The sequence below is a fragment of the Suncus etruscus genome, chromosome 6 (genome assembly GCF_024139225.1).
Source record: "Suncus etruscus isolate mSunEtr1 chromosome 6, mSunEtr1.pri.cur, whole genome shotgun sequence".
NCBI classification, from domain to species: Eukaryota; Metazoa; Chordata; class Mammalia; order Eulipotyphla; family Soricidae; genus Suncus; species Suncus etruscus.
Window position 1 is genome coordinate 45,788,205 of NC_064853.1, and position 18,582 is coordinate 45,806,786.

The following is an 18,582-nucleotide window of genomic DNA, read 5'->3' on the forward strand; positions in this document are numbered from 1 at the left end:
CCCTTGGGAGATGGCCTGGGAGAGAGTTCAGGGCTGGGTGAGGGGACTTTCAGACCAGGGCTGTGGGAATTGAGAGCAGGAATGGCCCTGTGACTTCCGCCTGGGAGCAAACCTGATTCCGGATGATAGCCCCATGTCAAAAGCAGTAGTGGGGTTGAAGGGCATGATTGCACCCATTTTGCAGACTGGCTTTTCCTCGGAAGTTGGCAGAGGCCATTGCCCGCCCCCTTTCCTGCTCCTCCTGCCCCTGGAATGCTTATGATATTTCTCTGTGGCAGGGTCCTCACGTGGGCATAGCGGGGGTACTCGGCGCCGCTGCCTAGTACCTGGAGCTCTTTCTTTCCTTACCCTCCCACTCAGCACAACGAGTGAGAATGACATTGTTTGGGAATAACCTTGAATTGCTCTGATTTGCAAAAAAGCAAATCGTTGTCAAACATCCTTCTTTGACAATTACTGCTGGGTTTGGAGTGATGCGTCTCACAGCTGATTACCATACACAGAGAGCCACAGTTCTGGGGTGCACAGTGAGTGGGGGTACTGGGAACCATAGAATCATACAACTCACGAGAAAGCAGGTGTTTGCTTAGGGATCAGATTTCTGGCACTGCCTAAGAGAGCCCTGTGTCTTGTTTTCTCACATGGTCCTTGGAGGAGACCAGTGGGATAGATATTGTCCGTGCCCGTTTTCCAGGTATGGACACCGAGACTCTTTAAGGTGAAGTCCTGTGTCTAAGATCACACAGGTGGTTAGGGATGACTTAAAACAGCATGGTCTCCCAGCAGGCTCACCTGAAGCAGGTGAGAATTGGAGCCCTTGTTGGCCATACCTGGGATCACTGACCACTGTCTCTCTCCACAGGGCAAGGGACATAGGATGACCCCAGCCTGTCCCCTCTTACTATCTGTGATTCTGTCCCTGCGCCTGGCCGCTGCCTTCGACCCTGCCCCCAGCGCCTGCTCCGCCCTGGCCTCGGGCGTGCTCTACGGGGCCTTCTCTCTGCAGGACCTCTTTCCTACCATCGCCTCGGGCTGCTCCTGGACCCTGGAGAACCCTGATCCCACCAAGTACTCCCTCTACCTGCGCTTCAACCGCCAGGAGCAGGTGTGTGCCCACTTCGCCCCCCGCCTGCTGCCCCTGGACCACTACCTGGTCAACTTCACCTGTCTGCGGCCCAGCCCGGAGGAGGCAGTGGCCCAGGAGGAGGCAGAGACAGGGCAGCCAGAGGAGGAGGAGGAGGCAGTGGCCGTGGGCTTGGAGCTGTGTGGGGGCTCCGGCCCCTTCACCTTTCTGCACTTCGACAAGAACTTTGTGCAGCTGTGCCTGTCTGCAGAGCCCTCTGAGGCCCCACGCCTGCTGGCGCCCGCAGCCCTGGCCTTCCGCTTTGTGGAGGTCCTGCTCATCAACAACAACAACTCCAGCCAGTTCACCTGTGGGGTGCTCTGCCGCTGGAGTGAAGAGTGTGGCCGTGCTGCCGGCCGGGCCTGTGGCTTCGCCCAACCTGGCTGCAGCTGCCCTGGCGAGGCAGGAGCTGGCTCCACCACCACCACCACCACACCTCCAGGCCCGTCTGCGGCCCACACCCTATCCAATGCCCTGGTGCCCGGGGGCCCAGCCCCTCCTGCTGAGGCCGATTTGCACTCGGGGAGCAGCAATGACTTGTTCACCACCGAGATGAGATATGGTGAGTCTGAGCAGGGCCTGGAGGGCTGATTGTGTCACTGGTGTCTGTGGTCCTGGCTGATCCTAGGGCCACTCACAGGCCATTCATGATGTAGGGTTCCCTTGACATGAACTGGGATCAGAACTCCCTCTCAAAGAGTTTCGAGCCTGGGTGGGCACGAGGTCAAGACAATTTGCGTGATGTAAGCGAAGGCAGGGATTGTCCTGGTGGGGAAGTTAGGGTAGGTTCCCTGAGGAAGTCATCTAGAGCTTGGAAGTGATTCAGAGATTGGAAGGATCAGTAGGAGCAGCCAAGCTCCAGGAGAGGGGCTGGGGGTGTTTCTAGGGAGAGGGAGCCAAGGCAATATGGTAGATATGGCCATGTGTTATCCATTAGCTCACAGACAGGGTGGCCTGGAGGCTGTAGGAGGCAGTAGTTGGTTGTAGTTCTGCTGGTGCTGGTCAGGGCAGGGCAGGAAGAGGAATGTGTCTTGGTGCAGAGGCAAGCTTGGAGGGCTGGGCTGGCTCCTCTCCCAACATCCCCCATCTCCTCCCTCTGGGCCTGTGTCCTCTGGGATGGAGACCGTCAGCTGCTGGAGCTTCCTGCTGACTGGGCAGAAGCTTGGGAAGCCCTTGAGTCTTGCCTGTTTCTTCTCATCACTGCCCAGCACCCTCGTTGCTTGCTTCCTTTTGCCTACTTTTCATCTCCATCCTGTAGCTTCAAGGCCTGAGCCTCCTTGGCTGCTTCTGTGAGTGTAGGGACTGAAACAAGGGCAGGAGAGTGGGAGAAAGGGAGATGTGTGATCTATTCCCCAATGCTGATTCTAACAGGAAATTCCCACCCCCTCTGGGCCTCAATTTCTCTGTTTGGGATAACTGGTATTGGCAGAGAACATTGCAGAATGTCATGTAGGGATGAAAGCCAGAGGGGCCTCTGGACCTAATAGAGATTGCTTACCAGGAGACTGGGAGGATGAGAGCAGTGCTGACTGACCCCACCCACTTTGAGGTTAAATATCCAGAATTGGGCATTGTCTACGACTGTTTCTTGGCATTTGTTTCTTCATCTGTAAAATGGGATAGGGGCTTAGCCCTGAGTGAGTCAGAGGGGCAGTTGGCAGGACAATGGCCCCTTCTCCATGCTCGGGGGAGGGGCAGCTCTGCTTCCCCAGGACATACTTGGCATCATGCCTGTCCATGCAGGTGCTCAATGGCTTGGCCCTGGCCTCTCCCCCAGGCCAACTTGGCCTCTAACAGCGGTCGATGAAGCTGTCCTAGTGACAGCCAGGCCGTGGGCAGGTTACAGGCCCTGAAGCCGCTGGCCTGGGATTTAGTGCCTGCAGGAAGAAATTGAATTTCGCTTCTTTGTCGAACATCAGCGGAGAGCGCAGAGCTCCAGGCGTATATCAGGAGGTTTATGGTTCTTCCTGCCTGGCCAGCACTGCCTGTCACTGAGAGCCTCCCCCTGTCGTGCTCAGTGGAGGACGTGCTCTTTTGTCTGGCTTCTCCTGCGGCCCCTCAGCCCAGTGGGCCATAGTGGACAGGCCTGGGCTCTGCCCTCCTGGGTGGGTACCATCTGGGCAGGCTGCCATGTGGAGCACAGAGCCAGGAGCAGCCAGCTGGATGGGTTGAAGCCGGAAGTGGGAATTAGTTGGTAAATGCGGTATCTTTGTGGGTCAGAGCAGACCAGTGACAGGCAGGGTGCTGCCATGCCTGCCCTCCTCATGGCCTCTGAGCCCAGGGAGGTGGGAGCTCAGATGGGGATTCCCTGGGCATGAGGCCCTCTTTCTCCAACAGTTACCAGATCTATCCTCCCCCCCACCTTCATGCTCCTTGTCCTGCTTGGCATGTTTCCAGACTGCTTCATCGGGGTTGCCTGCAGGGAGGCTCAGTGTGGGGCAGGGTGATGTGGCTTCAGCCATCGGAGGCAGGTTCAGCTGGCACATTGCTGCCCAGAGCTGGGCTGGCACAGTTCTTTCTGCTCTTCTGGCTGACAGGACTTTCTTTTGCCTTCTTCTTCCCTTGGCCCAGCTTGTTTGGAGTAGGAGACAATGCAACCAGCTTTGTTCCCTGTAGCAGGAGGATCTGAGGGCCCATGGCACCAGAGCCTAAAGTCCTCTGTGTTTGATGGTAGTATCACCTTTGGCAAACTTCAACTCCATGCCTCCCTACACCTCCTCCCTACTGGGCCAGCCGAACATGTGTTCCAGCTGCAGGAGAGCCGACTGGCACATGAAGCTGCCAGATTGAGAACAAGATTGGTGGAGACAGTGGTGAACAGGCAGACAGACCCCCTTGGACCAGCCCTTGTGGCAGGAGGGAGGCAAAGGAGAGGTGGGGTGGGGCAAGGCATTGGGACTTTCCTCTCTGGGCACCCTGAGTAGGATCAGGCCAGGTGTGGTGGAGCTCAGGTGGCATGATGGAGCAGAGAGGCTGGGCCAGAACAGTCTTTGGGCCCGCCTTTGAGTGGAGTTCGTTTGACAAGAGGGTACAGGCGCCTGTTAATTTCACGCAAACTGCCTTTGATAGATCTCTTGTTATTTTTGGTGAGTTGAGCCATAAATTTGTGCCATCTTGCTGCCGCAATCTGTTAAGTTGGGGGAGAGGAAGGAAAAGAAGGCAGGCAGGAAGGAGCTCAGTGGTGGAGGCTGGCTGAGGCCGGGATAGGAGGCGGGTGGAAGAGGCAGTGCCAGCTGCAAGTTGCTGTTCGGGGGTGGGACAGGGGCAGGGATGGAGGAGGCACGGCCAATGGGGTGGCTATGCACAGTGACCCCTAGAGAATGTGTCTTTCCTCTCCAAGTGCCCTCACTTCCTTACCACGATCCCTGTGTCCCCCTGGGAATGCTGCTAGCTCACTTTTCCTGTCTCCAGACTCCAGTCCAGAGGCATGGCCACTCTGAGAACCTGGGAGGCTCTTAAGCATCAGGCCTAGAAGGCAATAGAGAGGTGCAGGTCCTGCAGGGGTGCTGTGGCAGTGGCAAAGAACCCCAGTTTTCTGTACCACTTCTTTGACTCAGCCCCCTGAAACTCCCTAGGGTGGCCTAAATTCCTCTTGCCCCAGTGATAGTCACCTGCTCTCTGACCTTCCTTTACATTTTCTCTTGTCTTGGTAAGCCCTGAGCCCCCCTTGCTTTTGGTCCCACCTGCCTTTGCTGCCTGCGTCCCTAGGCTGCCTTTGCCTACTGTCACCCTTTCCAGCACAGCTCCTGCTTGGCCCTCCTAGAAACTTCCCTTTCTTGTCTGACTACCCACCATGTCTCAGTGTGCGGGCTCCACAATCTCCTTTTGGCCAGTCTGGCTTTGTGGCAGGAAGGGACCCTGCCTGGATGTTTGTGGAATTTGTGGACGCAGGCTCTCTCCTAAGGCTAGGATGGGGATACTTACACAGGAAGAGAAGGCAGGTTGTTCTAACCCTTTACAGGATGGGGAATAGGACAACAGGCTCTCTGGGGCAACTCAGCAGAGACCTGCCCCTCAGCCCCACCACACACAGCTTCCTGTCTTCTCAGAATATAGTTAAGTCTACTTCAGGTTGACTGGGTAGCTGGGACCCCAGGTATACCAGACACCTTTCTTCTCACTGAGACAGTGATGGTCAGAGCACAGGCTGGTGCCAGAGAGATAGGGCAGTGGCTAAGGCCTTTGCTTTGTGCACAGCAGACCCAAGTTCAATCTTTGGCACCTGTATGGCCCCCCAATTCCTCCAGGAGTTATTGTCTTAGTGCAGAGACAGAGAAAGTCTTGAGTGCTGCAGGGTGTGATCTCAAAAGAGCATAAATTGCCACCCTCCAGCCCCAAGTTCCATTCCTGACCCCGTCCCCCTCCCCAACACACACACACACACACACACACACACACACACTTTGTGATTGTGCACACACACACAAACACTTTGTGATTGTGGACAAGTTGCTTCCTTGCCTATGCTAAGGCAGAGGAACTTGAATGCAGGGAATAGAGAGGATCGAGCAAGAGGACAGCATGGCCTGGTACATGATGGTTCCTCTGCAAAAAAGTATGGGCCACAGTCATTGAGTATAATAGGTCCCATGAGCACTTACCAGAAGTTACAGAAGCACAGGAGGAAGGAGGAACAAATCAGTGCTGGAGGTAAGCTCAGACTGAGTTTTGAGAGATGAATGGGAATTCACTAATCTACAAGTTGCATTCTTATATTAAAGTTTTTTTTTTACGTTGCATTCTTATATTTAAACCTTTTGCATATTTAAAAAGAAACATCCCATTACAGAGGATAAAAGAGTATCGCTTCTGTAGAATAGTAGCTAAGCAGACCCAACTGCTGCCATGCAAACAAAGCTGTTTAGCTCCATTGCAGCCAGTGCTCCAGTCCTACTCTCAGTTTGTTACGAAGAGAAATGAGCACATGCTGGGGTGGGTTGTGTGTGGGAGGGATTGGGTGAGTGACATTTTAGGGGCCACCCAGACTCTTGCCTGCTGCATTAGGTAGGATACAATTTAGATGATGGAGAATTTATCACCTCTGCCGGGATGTTTGTGAAATTGTAAAGAAGGGAGTGGATCTCTCTGAAGGACAGCAGGCAGCAGGCACAAAGTAGACCTTTCCAGGCAGGCTTGCCAATAATCACCCTGACTTTAAAAAGGCCTAGAGAGGGGCTGACACCCTCAGTGTTCCATGTTTTGGGAGGCGCCCCAAAGCCTCTGCAGCCTCATGCTTTCAAGAGCCCTGAGGATGAAGAGCTTTTGAGGCAGAGGAAGCGGCCAGTGCCAGAGTGTGGAGGTGCAAACGTGACATGTGTGGGCCTGAGAGGTGGGAGGCAGAACTGGATGACGATGGTCCTGCCATGGGGATGGGACTAAGGCTCTGGCAGCTGTCCCTGGACACTGGGGCCTTACCCTCCTGCAATAAAGGCCTTTAGGCAGCAAGAACTTGGGAGTCGGGAAGGCAGGTGAGTCAGATGTGCCTGCTGCTGTTGAGGATCGCCCGGTCATGTGGGCAAAGGTGGTAGGCACCCAGCTACTTCTACTGTGAGGCTGGGCAGACAGGCGGGGAGCTGGGAAGGAGCATCCCAGAGGGGCTGCTTTCGGCTGGGTTATTGGTCTCGTTCCCACCCAACTGCATGAGATATTCTGTAGTTCTGTGGCTCCATAGGGTGCAGGAAGCTCTGTGGGGGGGGGGGCAGGAGGGACACGACAGAGCCATGTTTGTAGGGGCTGCATTAGTGGTAGCCCATGGCTGGCCTCTGGGAGGCTGTGAAGGGCCCTGGGAAGGGAGTGTTACTTTGTAAACTGCACTGCTCTCCCCTGGAAGTGATGATTATCGTGGTTATTTTTAACACGTTCATGACAAAGGAGACTGAGGGGGCTGGACTGTGTGGAGTTGGAGGGGCAGGATCTGCAGAGTGCAGCATAACGGGAGCCTGCAGTGCTGTTCAAATGGCAGCAAGCCTGTGCTCACCCTGTCTCCCAGTGCCATCATGGCCCCTAAGTGCAGGAGTGAAGGCCCCCTTGGGGATATCAGGCTTATCTTAGCTGAATATCTGTCTTAGTTTTGACTGTTTGAGCTGGGTACTCCATGCGGGAAGCTCAAGAGAGAAGGAAAACCTCTCTCTAGGGCTGCAAGGGAGAAGATAGAATACTCTCAGCTGTAACCAGGAGTAACCTGGGGTCCCACTCACAGAAGAAAGAAGCAGTGTTCTCAGATTCTTTTGGCATCAGCCTAGGAAGGAAGGCTTCCTGGAGGAGACCACAGTTGCCATGTAGAAGAATTTGGCAGGTTGAAATGGGGAAAGGGCATTCCAAGGAAAACAATTAGCAGATGAGGAAGAAGGGAAGTGCTAGCACATTCAAGGGATAACAGGAAGGGGGTGGCAGCCCCCTTGTCATTGAGAGTGTATTGTCACTCCTGCATCTGTTTCATTTTATTCTTTTTTTTTTTTTTTTTTTGGGTCACACCCGGCAGTGCTCAGGGGTTATTTCTGGCTCCAGGCTCAGAAATTGCTCCTGGCAGGCACGGGGGACCATATGGGGCGCCGGGATTCGAACCGATGACCTCCTGCATGAAAGGCAAATGCCTTACCTTCATGCTATCTCTCCGGCCCCTTCATTTTATTCTTATAGTGAGCTTGTGACAGGCCAGTGTCGTCTCTTAACTTACATGTAAAGGTTTTTTGTAAGCTCAGAGAAGTGAGGGGACTTGTCCAAGGGCACACAACAAGACCAGCAGCGCTGGGAATTAGCCTGCATCTCTCTGGTTACCAGCTGGTGCCCTTCCCACATGGCACACATGTCTGTCTGCATGGTGGCTCTTTCCTTTATAGGGCAGTGTGGGCCTCCAGCTCAGTGGAGCTTGGAGGTGACAGAGATGCATCAGGTTTGCAGCGGGGGAAGAGGGGACTCTGGAGAAAGTAAATATGCCAAGGAACAATAGGAAAATGACGTGAAAACGGGTAAGAGGCAAGTAGGAGGAGGGACTGGCGAGGAGTGGGTGTGAGCTGGAACCTGCCCAGAATTAGGGAGGGTGTTTGTGTGGAGATCAGGTGGTACTGCAGATTATTAAAGCCAGGCAGTTCAGTGGGCAGGGTTGCCTGCAGCACACAGGGTAGATTCAACACATCCACCTTCTCCTGGGGTCCTCTCCTCTCTTCCTGTCCCTGTCCGACACCTTTCCTCCTCTCCTCCCTCTCCTCTCCTCCTCTCCCTCTCTTCTCCCTCTTCCTCTCCCTCTTCTCTCCCCTTCCTTTCCTCCTCTCCTCCCTCTCCTCTCCTCCTCTCCCTTCCTCTTCTCCCTCTTCCTCTTCCTCTCCCTCTCCTCTCCATCTCCTCTCCCTCTCTTTTCCTCTCCTCTCCTCTCCCCCTCCTTTCCCCCTCCTCTCCATCTCTTCTCCCTCTCCTCTCCTCTCCCCTTTTCTCTCTTCCTCTCCCCCTCCCCTCCCCTCCCCTCCCCTCCTCTCCTCTCTTCTCCTTTCCCCTCCCCTCCCCTTTCCTCTCTCCTCTCCTCTTCCTTCTCCCCAACTTCACTTGAGGGGGTGCCGGTCTGGGCCACACTAAGTAACGCTCAAGGTCTGTTCCTGACTGTGCTCTGAAGTGACCCCTGGTAATGCTCGAGGGGTCCTATGAGGTACCAGATATGAGTTGGCCTCATGAAACATGCAAAGAAGGGGCTTTAACCCCCTGTAGTAACCCTTTAGCCCCTGAAGCTCCATTCTTCAGTAGATTGGGAGAACCAGTCCTCTTGCTATAGACTGAGTGCCTGAGGTTATGTAGTTGTGTAGATGCTGCTGCTGCCCTATTCCAAAAAAGCTCTGCTGCTGTGAGGTCCTGACAGTTAATGGGCAGTGGGTCTTAGACAGTGGGTTATTTGTGATCGGGACAGGGAGCCAGGTGGGACTAGGTAACCTTGAGCCTCTGGCAGCCCACAGTTTCTCTTGAGTGACCCCATTAAGGATCTCTTCTTAGGCTCAGCATCCTTCTAGATTTCTTCTTATACTATGCTCAGAGGTGTCTAGTACCTGTGCATGGCATGTGCAGAACATTTATTATTTGGGGGGGGCAGGGCTATTGACCACATCCAGCAGTGCTCAGGGCTTACTACTAGCTCTGTGCTTAGGCAAGTAAGCTCTGTGCTTACTAGCTCTGGCTGGCTCAGTGACCATATGGAGTATAGGGGTTGAACCCGGGTTGGCTGCATGTCAAGTACTTGCCTTACCCACTCTATTGTAGCTCTGGCTCCAGAACAAAAGATTGTCTCAGCTAATGATACTTCTAGTCTGATCTAGCATTTCCCTATGGAGAACTGACTTTTATGTATGTGTGGTGGTAGTTAGGGTATTTGGTCTCCAACTGGGGTTTTTGATGTATTCCTGCCTCCCTCCAGGCTAGCTCAGGAGGCCAGGAAAAGGACACGTTCAGAGTTTCAAACAGGGTGGTCTCCTGTCCACTCTGGAGAACGTGGGTTGGCCAGCAAATGGTCAGTAAGACCAGGAACATGAGGTGGCAAGGGCCACTGGATAAGCAACAGATGCCTGACTGGTGGGTAGGGGCCTACAGACATGATGGTGGCCCAGATGCTGAAACAGGTGTTAGAGGAGGGAACTCAGCTGGATTTGTACAGTGCAAATGGCATGTACAGATTGTTTTTGGGTCCACAGTGTCAGCTGGAGGGTGGTAGACATTGAGGGCTGCTAGTTCTTGAGCTGTTCATCCTTGACTTTTACCAGGAGCTTGGGGACCTCTCCTATAAGCACCAGTGTGTTCATTGGTGATTATTGTTATTTCTCTAGGCCAAATTTTGCTCTAGTATCCACCATGGACAGGGAGAGGGCTCAGCTGCAATCTTCTATTTTAGGGCTCAGGGTGGGGGCAATTCCATGGACAAAAGACAGTCATCTGGGATGAGTGGGCAGAGAAGAGGGGCCACCCAACTCTGTTTGGGCAGTGGAAATGAAGAAGACTTTATAGGTGAGAAAACATTTGCAAAGGGTTTTGAAGGTCAAGTAGGAGTTTTCCTGGTGAAATAGACAGGGAACAGGCTGGCAGAGGCTTGAGAGAGGATGATGTTATTGTAGATATGTGCAGTTTAAGGACCCTGAGTAGGAAGGCTGGTTTGGAGGCAGGAGGATATACAGAGGTAAAGCATGGTGTGGAGATAATAGATTCTGAATAGCCCATCACAGGAGGTCATGAAGGCTAGGTGTGGGGATGTTGAGTGAAAATAATAGAGTATGGATGCTGGATCCAGAGGTTAAGGTATCTGTCTAGTTTGATCCCATCATCACTTATGGTCCTTCAGATACCAACAGGACTGATCCCTGAACACAGGAGTAGCCCTGAGCACCACTGTTGTGGCCCAGTGAGTGAGAGAGAGAGTGAGAGAGACAGACAATGAGAGAGAGAGAGAAAGAATAAAAATGTGTGAATTCGGGGCTGGAGAGATAGCATGGAGGTAAAGCGTTTGCCTTTCATGCAAGAGGTCATCGGTTCGAATCCCAGCATCCCATATGGTCCCCTGTGCCTGCCAGGAGCAATTTCTGAGCATGGAGCCAGGAGTAACCCCTGAGCACTGCCGGGTGTGACCCAAAAACCACAAAAAAAAAAAAAAAAAAAAAAAAAAAAAAAAATGTGTGAATTCCTGTTGTGGGGAGAGACTTGTGTGAGTGAGAAATTTTGATGTAGGCCTGAGAGGAAGGGGGTGAGCTGGAGTGTATGTGTTTATATACATGCATCTATATCTATATCTATCTACTTATACATACACACACACACACACACACACACACACACACACACACACACACACACACACACACAAGGCTGAGGTCAAGAGACCTGCAAATGTGGTAGAATTCAGCCACCTGGAAGTGCTGATGACTTCGTAAGAGCAGTTTCAGCAGAAAGATGCTGTCAGAGCCCATCTGTAGGTGCCCAAGGCAAGCCACATGTGAGCCAGGATGCAAGTGGCAGGTAAGAATGTACCTCCAGCCACAGCCCAGTGGTGATAGAGAAGAGAAAAAGAGGGCATTAAGGGAGGAGTGAGGGCTGATGGAGATGAAAGCTCTGCCAGGGAAGTGCTGTTGCATTTAGAGGAGAGCGCATGATGGATGGAGCTTCCTGAGGGGGCAGGACCAAGGTAGGGGCACCATGGGAGGAAAAGGGCTGCAATAAAGGTGGGAGGTGGAGGAGGGAGGGAGGAAGAGAAAGTGAGAGACAGACAGACAGATAGACAGACAGACAGGGAGGGCTTGTCTTCTTTCCTAACTTTTGCTTCCTCTAGAGGAGTTGGTGGCAGGGAGAGTGGGCAGACAGAAAGATGGGGTCTACCTTGCTCAGCTCAGAGTCAGGATACAGAGAGAGCTGATAGGCTGTAGAGGAGTCCAGGCACCCAATGTCTGTGGAGCCTGGGTCTGTCTTAGTGCCAGTTGGCACAGCTGTGGGTTTCTTCAGCAGCCTGGGGGTGGGCGTGGAGAAGGCAGCTTATCACCAGTCTCTGTCCTGGGATGGGCCGAGCGGGTGTGCTGGAATGCTGGGTGAGGGGATTTGGGACCTGGCAGGCAAGGCACCCCAAGCTTCCTCTGGGGTCCAGATGGAGGCAGGGCCTATTTGGTGAGACCCAGAGGTGGCAGGTGCTATTCCAAAGGCCAAGGAGACTGAGAGGTGGCCTGGGTGCTGAAGGGCAGAATCAAGAAGAGGGATGAGAAGAGGGCAAGAGTCTGACCAACTACTTCCCACTGGTCCCTATAAAATGTTAGCCCTGAGTCAATCAATATATGGCCAGCTGAGGTCCTTGGTCTGTGCTCAGGTGGAGGTCATCTGAAGTATTGCTTCAAGGAAACAGAGTCCTTGTCCAAGACATTGTTCATGGAAAAGGACATTATTCAAGGTCACACCACTGCTCAGTGCCCATGTGCGTGTCGGGATCCAGGGGGCCTAACTCCAAAGCTTTGGGAGTGGGGGGGGGCAATATTCAGGATGGCAGAGGAATTTGTGGGAGCCTGTGATTTGGGTGCAGGACTGGAACTGAAATGGAAGGATGGTATTGAGACCAGAGCTGAGCCAAGTGGGGGTTCAGGGCTTAGTCTGGGCTTTGTTTGAAGGCCCTCTTCCTGTCTGATGAGGAAAGGTCTGGGCTGGATGGCCGGAGGCAGGAAACCCTTGCAGGTCCCTTTACTGTCCCATCTCCCAGTCTCCAGGTTTTCCAGCCTTTCAGTCTGGTGAAGGTAGTATTGACCAGGCTCTCAGGAATTGGGGAGAGGTTGGGGTGAGGGAAGGAGATAGACATTCTGTTGGGGCTCAGCTTTGGCCTGCAATGCTTCTTCCTCATGCCCCATGCTGGCTCTTTCCTGTTTATAGCCACTAATGTCCTCTCCCTGCCCCCCAGTCTGTGTATATGCTCATATCTGAGCATGAGGAATGGAATTGGGAGGATGGAAGCTTTTAGCCCCTCCTCAGGGACTGGCAGTGCTGCCAAAGCCTGGACCAGAACAGACCCATCACTCAAAGCCCAGGTTTGCCCGTTGAGGCAAAGCTGTAGAAATGTCCTGGAGCTCCAGCTACTGACCAGGCCAAGGAGAAAGGCTGGGGGGTGTTGGGGGAAGGAATGTTAGCTGGAGGCAGGAACTGCCCTGGCCCTCTGGGATGCTATATGGTTCTAGGGAGTCTAATCTGGGTTTAGGACTCAGCCCAAAGCCTAGCAAAGAATGGTAGCCCAGAGGCAAGCTTGGGAGGTGGTTATAGTTGCTCTTCTCAGCTCCTGAAGTCAGTCCTGTGAGGGGAAGGAGAAGAGGCTACAGGCTCACCAGTCTATGTGGTCTGGGCAAATTTTCTCCTCTTTCTGGTCTTGAGGCATCTTTGCTTTCCAGGGGAGGGTTGCAGGGGAGGTCTAGCAGCACTCCTAGCATAGGAACCTCCCAGACTGGGATGAGCAGCTGCACGTGCTCCTCCATTGGGGCTGAGTCACGAGGGAAAAGAGAACTGAGAGACTGTGTGGGCAAGTTCCTGGTGACCCTCTGGCCCTTGTTTCCTTATCCGCAAGAAGGTGGGAGGTAGGGAGGCAAGACGCAGTGCCCACTCAGCATCGCCTGCAGGTGGCTCTAGCCCCTCAGGCCAAGGGCTGGACTGGCCGCTTTCCTGCATCCCTCAGGCAGCCCAGAGCTGAGCCCCCACCACCGCTTCCGTGTTCCAGGTGAGGAGCCGGAAGAGGAACCGAAGGTGAAAACCCAGTGGCCAAGGTCTGCAGATGAGCCTGGGCTATACATGGCACAGACAGGTAACCCGGGCCCGCCACCTCCCGGGGCGGCGTGGCCCGATTGTGTGGCGTCTGGTGGCATGTGTGCTTGGTGTGTGCTCATCTGTGTCTGCGTCCTGGAGCTCAGTGGTGTCTTGGCCATGCGGGCAGGGCTATGTTGGGATCAGGGTAGGAGGGCCCCTGTCAGAGGAGTGCCCGGGAGGGGCCCCTGCCGCCGACGCTGTCCCTTTCTCGTAGGCGACCCCGCGGCTGAGGAGTGGTCCCCGTGGAGCGTGTGTTCCCTGACGTGTGGGCAGGGACTGCAGGTGCGCACCCGCTCCTGCGTGTCCTCCCCCTATGGGACCCTGTGCAGCGGGCCCCTGCGGGAGACTCGGGCCTGCAACAATTCAGCCACCTGCCCAGGTACGCCCGTCCTCACCACCTGCCTGGGACTCGGGCTCACCTCCCAGGTTGCTGGGTCACCTATTCCCTTGCACTCCACACACCCGACTGTCCCCCATACCCAGCCTGACCCAGGGGACACAGTGCTCCAAACAAAGGCCAACCTCAGTGAACTCAGTCTCCACGCATCCCACTCCTGCCACCTACTTCCTTGTCACATGGGCCTAGCTTTGTACCCGCACCCCAACACCAGCACCTCTTGTCCATTGCCATCTTCCAGACCCGCTTATTCTCCTCCCAACCCAGAACCCCCCTGTCCTTCAAGATCAAAGACAATCACCCACCCACCCTTCTTCAGAAAGCCTTCTATGTTTCTCCTCCCCGTCTCCCTTCCCTGAATCCCCCTGAGTGCAGCATGGTTTGTGGGGAACATGCATGTATTTGTCCAGGATAGGGACCAGAGCAGCAGGGCGTGCTTGAATCCATCTTGCCAGTGTGCCCCAGGAGTGAAGGGCTGCCTGGGCCTTGCCCAGCTCCCCACTGTAGAGTTAGAGAAAGGCCAACCTGGGAAGGGGGTCTCTGTGTTGGGGGGGGTTACGGCAGGAGCTTGCAGAGGGCTGGGGTGAAGCTGTGTTCCAAAATGTGAGCTCTTTGTGTCACTGTCCACGTAGAGGTTCGTGTCTTTTTGTGTGTCCATGCGCTTGCCACTGGGCGGGTACTTCCCTTGCCTCAGACCTGTCATATTGGATGGGGCTGGGAGAATGGGGGCTGGGGTGGAGTGGGGTGGATATTGAGGTCTTTCCTGGGCCCCCCAAAGGGAGGGACCCTTCAGCTCCAGGTTGATGGGAATCTCCCTATGGATGTCCACAGGTGGTATCCTGTGTGAACTGGGACTTGAAGTCTTTATCTCCGCACCCCCCAATCCCCTTCCCCAAGGGCTGTGTCCTGGGCCAAAGGGATGGTCCTGGCAACAAATCCAGGGAAGAGCCAATGAGGAGCAGTCGCTGAGCTGTCCGGGCTCCTGATTGGTGGATGAACGGGCAGTGGGCAGGGCCAAGGAGCGGCCCTGCCACCGGCCACGTGCTTCCTTGCAGTGCACGGCGTGTGGGAGGAGTGGGGGTCCTGGAGCCTGTGCTCCCGCAGCTGCGGGCGGGGGTCCCGGAGCCGGATGCGAACCTGCGTGCCCCCCCAGCACGGCGGCAAGGCCTGCGAGGGTCCCGAGCTGCAGACTAAGCTCTGCAGTATGGCCGCCTGCCCGGGTCAGTAGTGGCCGTGGGCTTGCAGGCGGGCGCTGCCCAGCCGGGCGGGGGTGTGGAGGCCCTGGGAGGCAGTTAGGTCCAGTGGCCCCAAGAGCTGTGACTATGCATGGGGAGTCTAGGGGTTGCTTTAGGTCCTGGCCTACAGGAGCTGGAACACTGCAACTCCCAGAGGGGGCTGCTTGCTAATCAGTAACCCCTTACCTGAAGCCCCGACTACACTAACATGCCTGTGATGCCCTGGACTTGGAGGGGGACACAAAACTGAGCCCAAGTCCGGGCAAGGTGTGGGCAAAGATGGGGAAGTGTTCCCATTGCCCCAGAACTGGGTGGGAAGGGGGCCCTGTCCCTGGAGTTGGTGACACTGGCAGGACCAGGAGTAGGCAGGCATCAGCTGTTCCCTGCAGCCTCCTCCACACACCCCTCTCCAGGGGTCTGGCCTGGCTCCAGTATGAATGCCTAGTAGATCCCTCCTCCTCTCTGAGGTGCCCCCACACCTCCTCCTCAACGTACCCTCCTGCTTGTGTCTCCCCATGCAGTGGAAGGCCAGTGGCTAGAATGGGGTCCCTGGGGCCCATGCTCTGCGTCCTGTGCCAACGGTACCCAGCAGCGCAGCCGGAAATGCAGCGTGGCAGGCCCGGCCTGGGCCACGTGTGCTGGGTCTGTCACCGACACCCGTGAGTGCAGCAACCTTGAGTGCCCAGGTGAGGATTTGGTGCTACGACAGCAGTGTAGCCCTACTTGGTAGGGAGGTGGGAAACGACGCTGGAGCCATTTTTGCCTCCTTCCTTTCCTGCAGCTACAGATGGCAAATGGGGGCCGTGGAACTCCTGGAGCTTGTGTTCCAAGACGTGTGACACTGGCTGGCAACGCCGCTTCCGCATGTGCCAGGCCACGGGCACGCAGGGCTACCCCTGTGAGGGCACGGGCGAGGAGGTGAAGCCCTGCAGTGAGAAGAGGTGTCCAGGTACTGCCCACAGGAGCCAGGGGCCAGGCCACTCACGGGTTGGGCCTGGCTGAGCCTCCACTGTTCCCACAGCTTTCCACGAGATGTGCAGAGACGAGCATGTGATGCTGATGACGTGGAAGAAGGCAGCTGCCGGCGAGATCATCTACAACAAGTGCCCTCCCAATGCCTCAGGTGAGGGCTCTCTCCCTGCTGGCCCTCACCCTCACTCACCGTTTACATATTTTTGTGCTACTGAGGCACAAACTTGGAGGCCTCAGAATTAAAAGGCAAACCCCAGGCCCCCTGTTCTTCCTGCCCCCTCTCTGGATTCCCACTGCATTGAGCCTTCATTTTGAAGGGAGCAGAGTGCTCAGTCCCCCGCACCAAACCACCTGCCATGTCTCCCTGCAGGGTCTGCGAGCCGCCGCTGTCTCCTCAGTGCCCAGGGAGTGGCATACTGGGGCCTACCCAGCTTTGCCCGCTGCATCTCCCATGAGTACCGCTACTTGTATCTGTCAGTAAGTGCCCTGCGGGGTCCTGGGCTCTGTGTGGCAGTGGAGGAAACTATCTTCTTCCCCCCTTCCCAGCCCTCTGGGGATGTGGCTGTGGCACTTGGGGGCCACATACTTTGTTAGTTGTGGGGCTCCTGCCCCTTCTAGTTGTAGCTATGTGTGGCCTGCAGAGGGAGTTAGATTTTTGCCTCTACACCTTAGCCTGTGCTGTGCCCGTCTGGGGCCTACTTATGATTTTCTGGAAGATTTTACTCATCACTTATGGCCTGGCTGTCAGGAGTCTACCCTTAGCCTGGTACATGGTCAGTGCCACATCTACCCCCTTAATTGTATCAATAGGGAGTAGGGGCATCAGCAAATTGTGTGTGTGTGTATCTATGTGTATGTCCATGTTTATGTGTGTGTGTGTCCATGTGTGTGTGTTTTTTGTTAGACTTGGAACTCCTGGAAGGCAGGGCCAAGGCTCAATTTTTTTGTGTCCTGGGTGCCCAGCCCAAGCAGGCCCTAGGCTCTGCTTGTTGTCACATGATTGTGGGTCTGACCCTGTGTGTGTTGAACATTTGCATTTGGAACTTAGTTTGAAGCCTGAGAGCACACCTGAGTGCAATAGATCTGAGTGGGTATGGCCCCTCTGGGAGAGGGAGGGTGCCTTTCCTGATTCTAACTGTCCATCTGAGCTCCTTGGTCTCTTGGTGTTTTTATCTTGTCTTTTGTGGCATCTCTTTTCTCCTACCTCTCCTTCCTAGATTTGTCTCCCTGGTGGGACCATTTGACTATTTGAGTGTCTGTGACCTTCACCCAGCTTCCTCTGTGCTGAGAATGGATGGGAGTGGGAGGGGCTGGGCAGGTTCCAGTTGTTTGCTGTGTGACAGTACCTACCCATCACCTGCAGCTTCGGGAACACCTGGCGAAGGGGCAGCGCATGCTGGCTGGAGAGGGCATGTCCCAGGTGGTGCGTAGTCTTCAGGAGCTGCTGGCCAGGCGCACCTACTACAGCGGAGACCTGCTTTTCTCTGTGGACATCTTGAGGAATGTCACTGACACTTTCAAGAGAGCCACCTATGTGCCCTCAGCAGATGATGTGCAGGTACCTCAGGGGCTAAGGAAGCCAGGTCCCCAGGGACGGGTCTATGGGGTGTCAGGCCTGGCCCTGACAGGGTGGTACCCCTGGACCAGGCTCTGGGGCCACATATGCTGTTCTGCTCTCCCCGCAGCGTTTCTTCCAGGTGGTGAGCTTCATGGTAGACGCAGAGAACAAGGATAAGTGGGATGATGCACAGCAGGTGAGCATGGGGCTGCCCAGCTGCCCTGGCTTGGGAGAGCCTGCGCTTGCCTCGGACCCATGTGCACTCTGTCCTCAGGTGTCCCCTGGCTCTGTACACCTGCTACGGGTGGTGGAGGATTTCATCCACCTGGTGGGCGATGCCCTAAAGGCCTTCCAGAGCTCCCTGATCGTCACTGACAACTTGGGTACAAAAGGCCTGACTCCGGGGAGGTGTGGTCTTGGGTTGGACTGCTCCCCTCTCCTTACCTCCCTGTTTCCCCTTCTCTTTCTGTGTATGTGCCCCTCCCCGTATTGTAACATTCTCCTGTCTTCCCTGTGCTGTCTTGGCCTCCGTCTGTCTTTCCATCCATCTGCCTGTCCTGGATGGTCTGCCCGGCTTGGGCCACAGTGATCAGCATTCAACGAGAGCCCATCTCAGCCGTGTCCAGTGACATTACATTTCCTATGCGGGGCCGCCGTGGCATGAAGGACTGGGTGCGTCACTCGGAGGACCGGCTTTTCCTGCCTAGGGAGGTGCTCAGCCTGCCTCCCCCAGGGAAGCCCACAGCCACGGGGGCAGCTGGCAGCCCTGGCAGGGGCCGTGGCCCAGGCACAGTACCCCCTGGCCCTGGCCACTCCCACCAGCGCCTCCTCCCTGCGGACCCTGAGGAGTCCTCCTCCTACTTTGTCATCGGTGCTGTCCTCTATCGCACCCTCGGCCTCATCCTGCCACCTCCCAAGTGAGTGTCCTGGTGGTCTAAGCCTGTGCCAGCTGCAGAGGGGGGCCCTTGTGTGGCCTCTAGGGGGGACCACCAACTCTGGACAAGGGTGTATT

General features: G+C 55.3%; 1 protein-coding gene across 3 annotated transcripts in view; it reads left to right on the plus strand.

Moving 5' to 3' along the window:
- The first annotated feature begins 865 nt into the window (after positions 1 to 865).
- ADGRB2 (adhesion G protein-coupled receptor B2) overlaps positions 866 to 18,582 on the plus strand; it is a 28,478-nt gene continuing 10,761 nt past the window's right edge. For all 3 annotated transcript variants that reach the window (XM_049775151.1, XM_049775152.1, XM_049775153.1), the window contains exons 1-12: positions 866 to 1,685; positions 13,323 to 13,406; positions 13,623 to 13,787; positions 14,861 to 15,025; positions 15,562 to 15,726; positions 15,822 to 15,989; positions 16,062 to 16,163; positions 16,383 to 16,489; positions 17,376 to 17,570; positions 17,698 to 17,766; positions 17,845 to 17,953; positions 18,157 to 18,487. In XM_049775151.1, the coding sequence (XP_049631108.1) occupies positions 878 to 1,685; positions 13,323 to 13,406; positions 13,623 to 13,787; positions 14,861 to 15,025; positions 15,562 to 15,726; positions 15,822 to 15,989; positions 16,062 to 16,163; positions 16,383 to 16,489; positions 17,376 to 17,570; positions 17,698 to 17,766; positions 17,845 to 17,953; positions 18,157 to 18,487 (2,468 nt within the window). In that variant the 5' untranslated portion in view covers positions 866 to 877. The remainder of the gene's footprint in view (positions 1,686 to 13,322; positions 13,407 to 13,622; positions 13,788 to 14,860; positions 15,026 to 15,561; positions 15,727 to 15,821; positions 15,990 to 16,061; positions 16,164 to 16,382; positions 16,490 to 17,375; positions 17,571 to 17,697; positions 17,767 to 17,844; positions 17,954 to 18,156; positions 18,488 to 18,582) is intronic.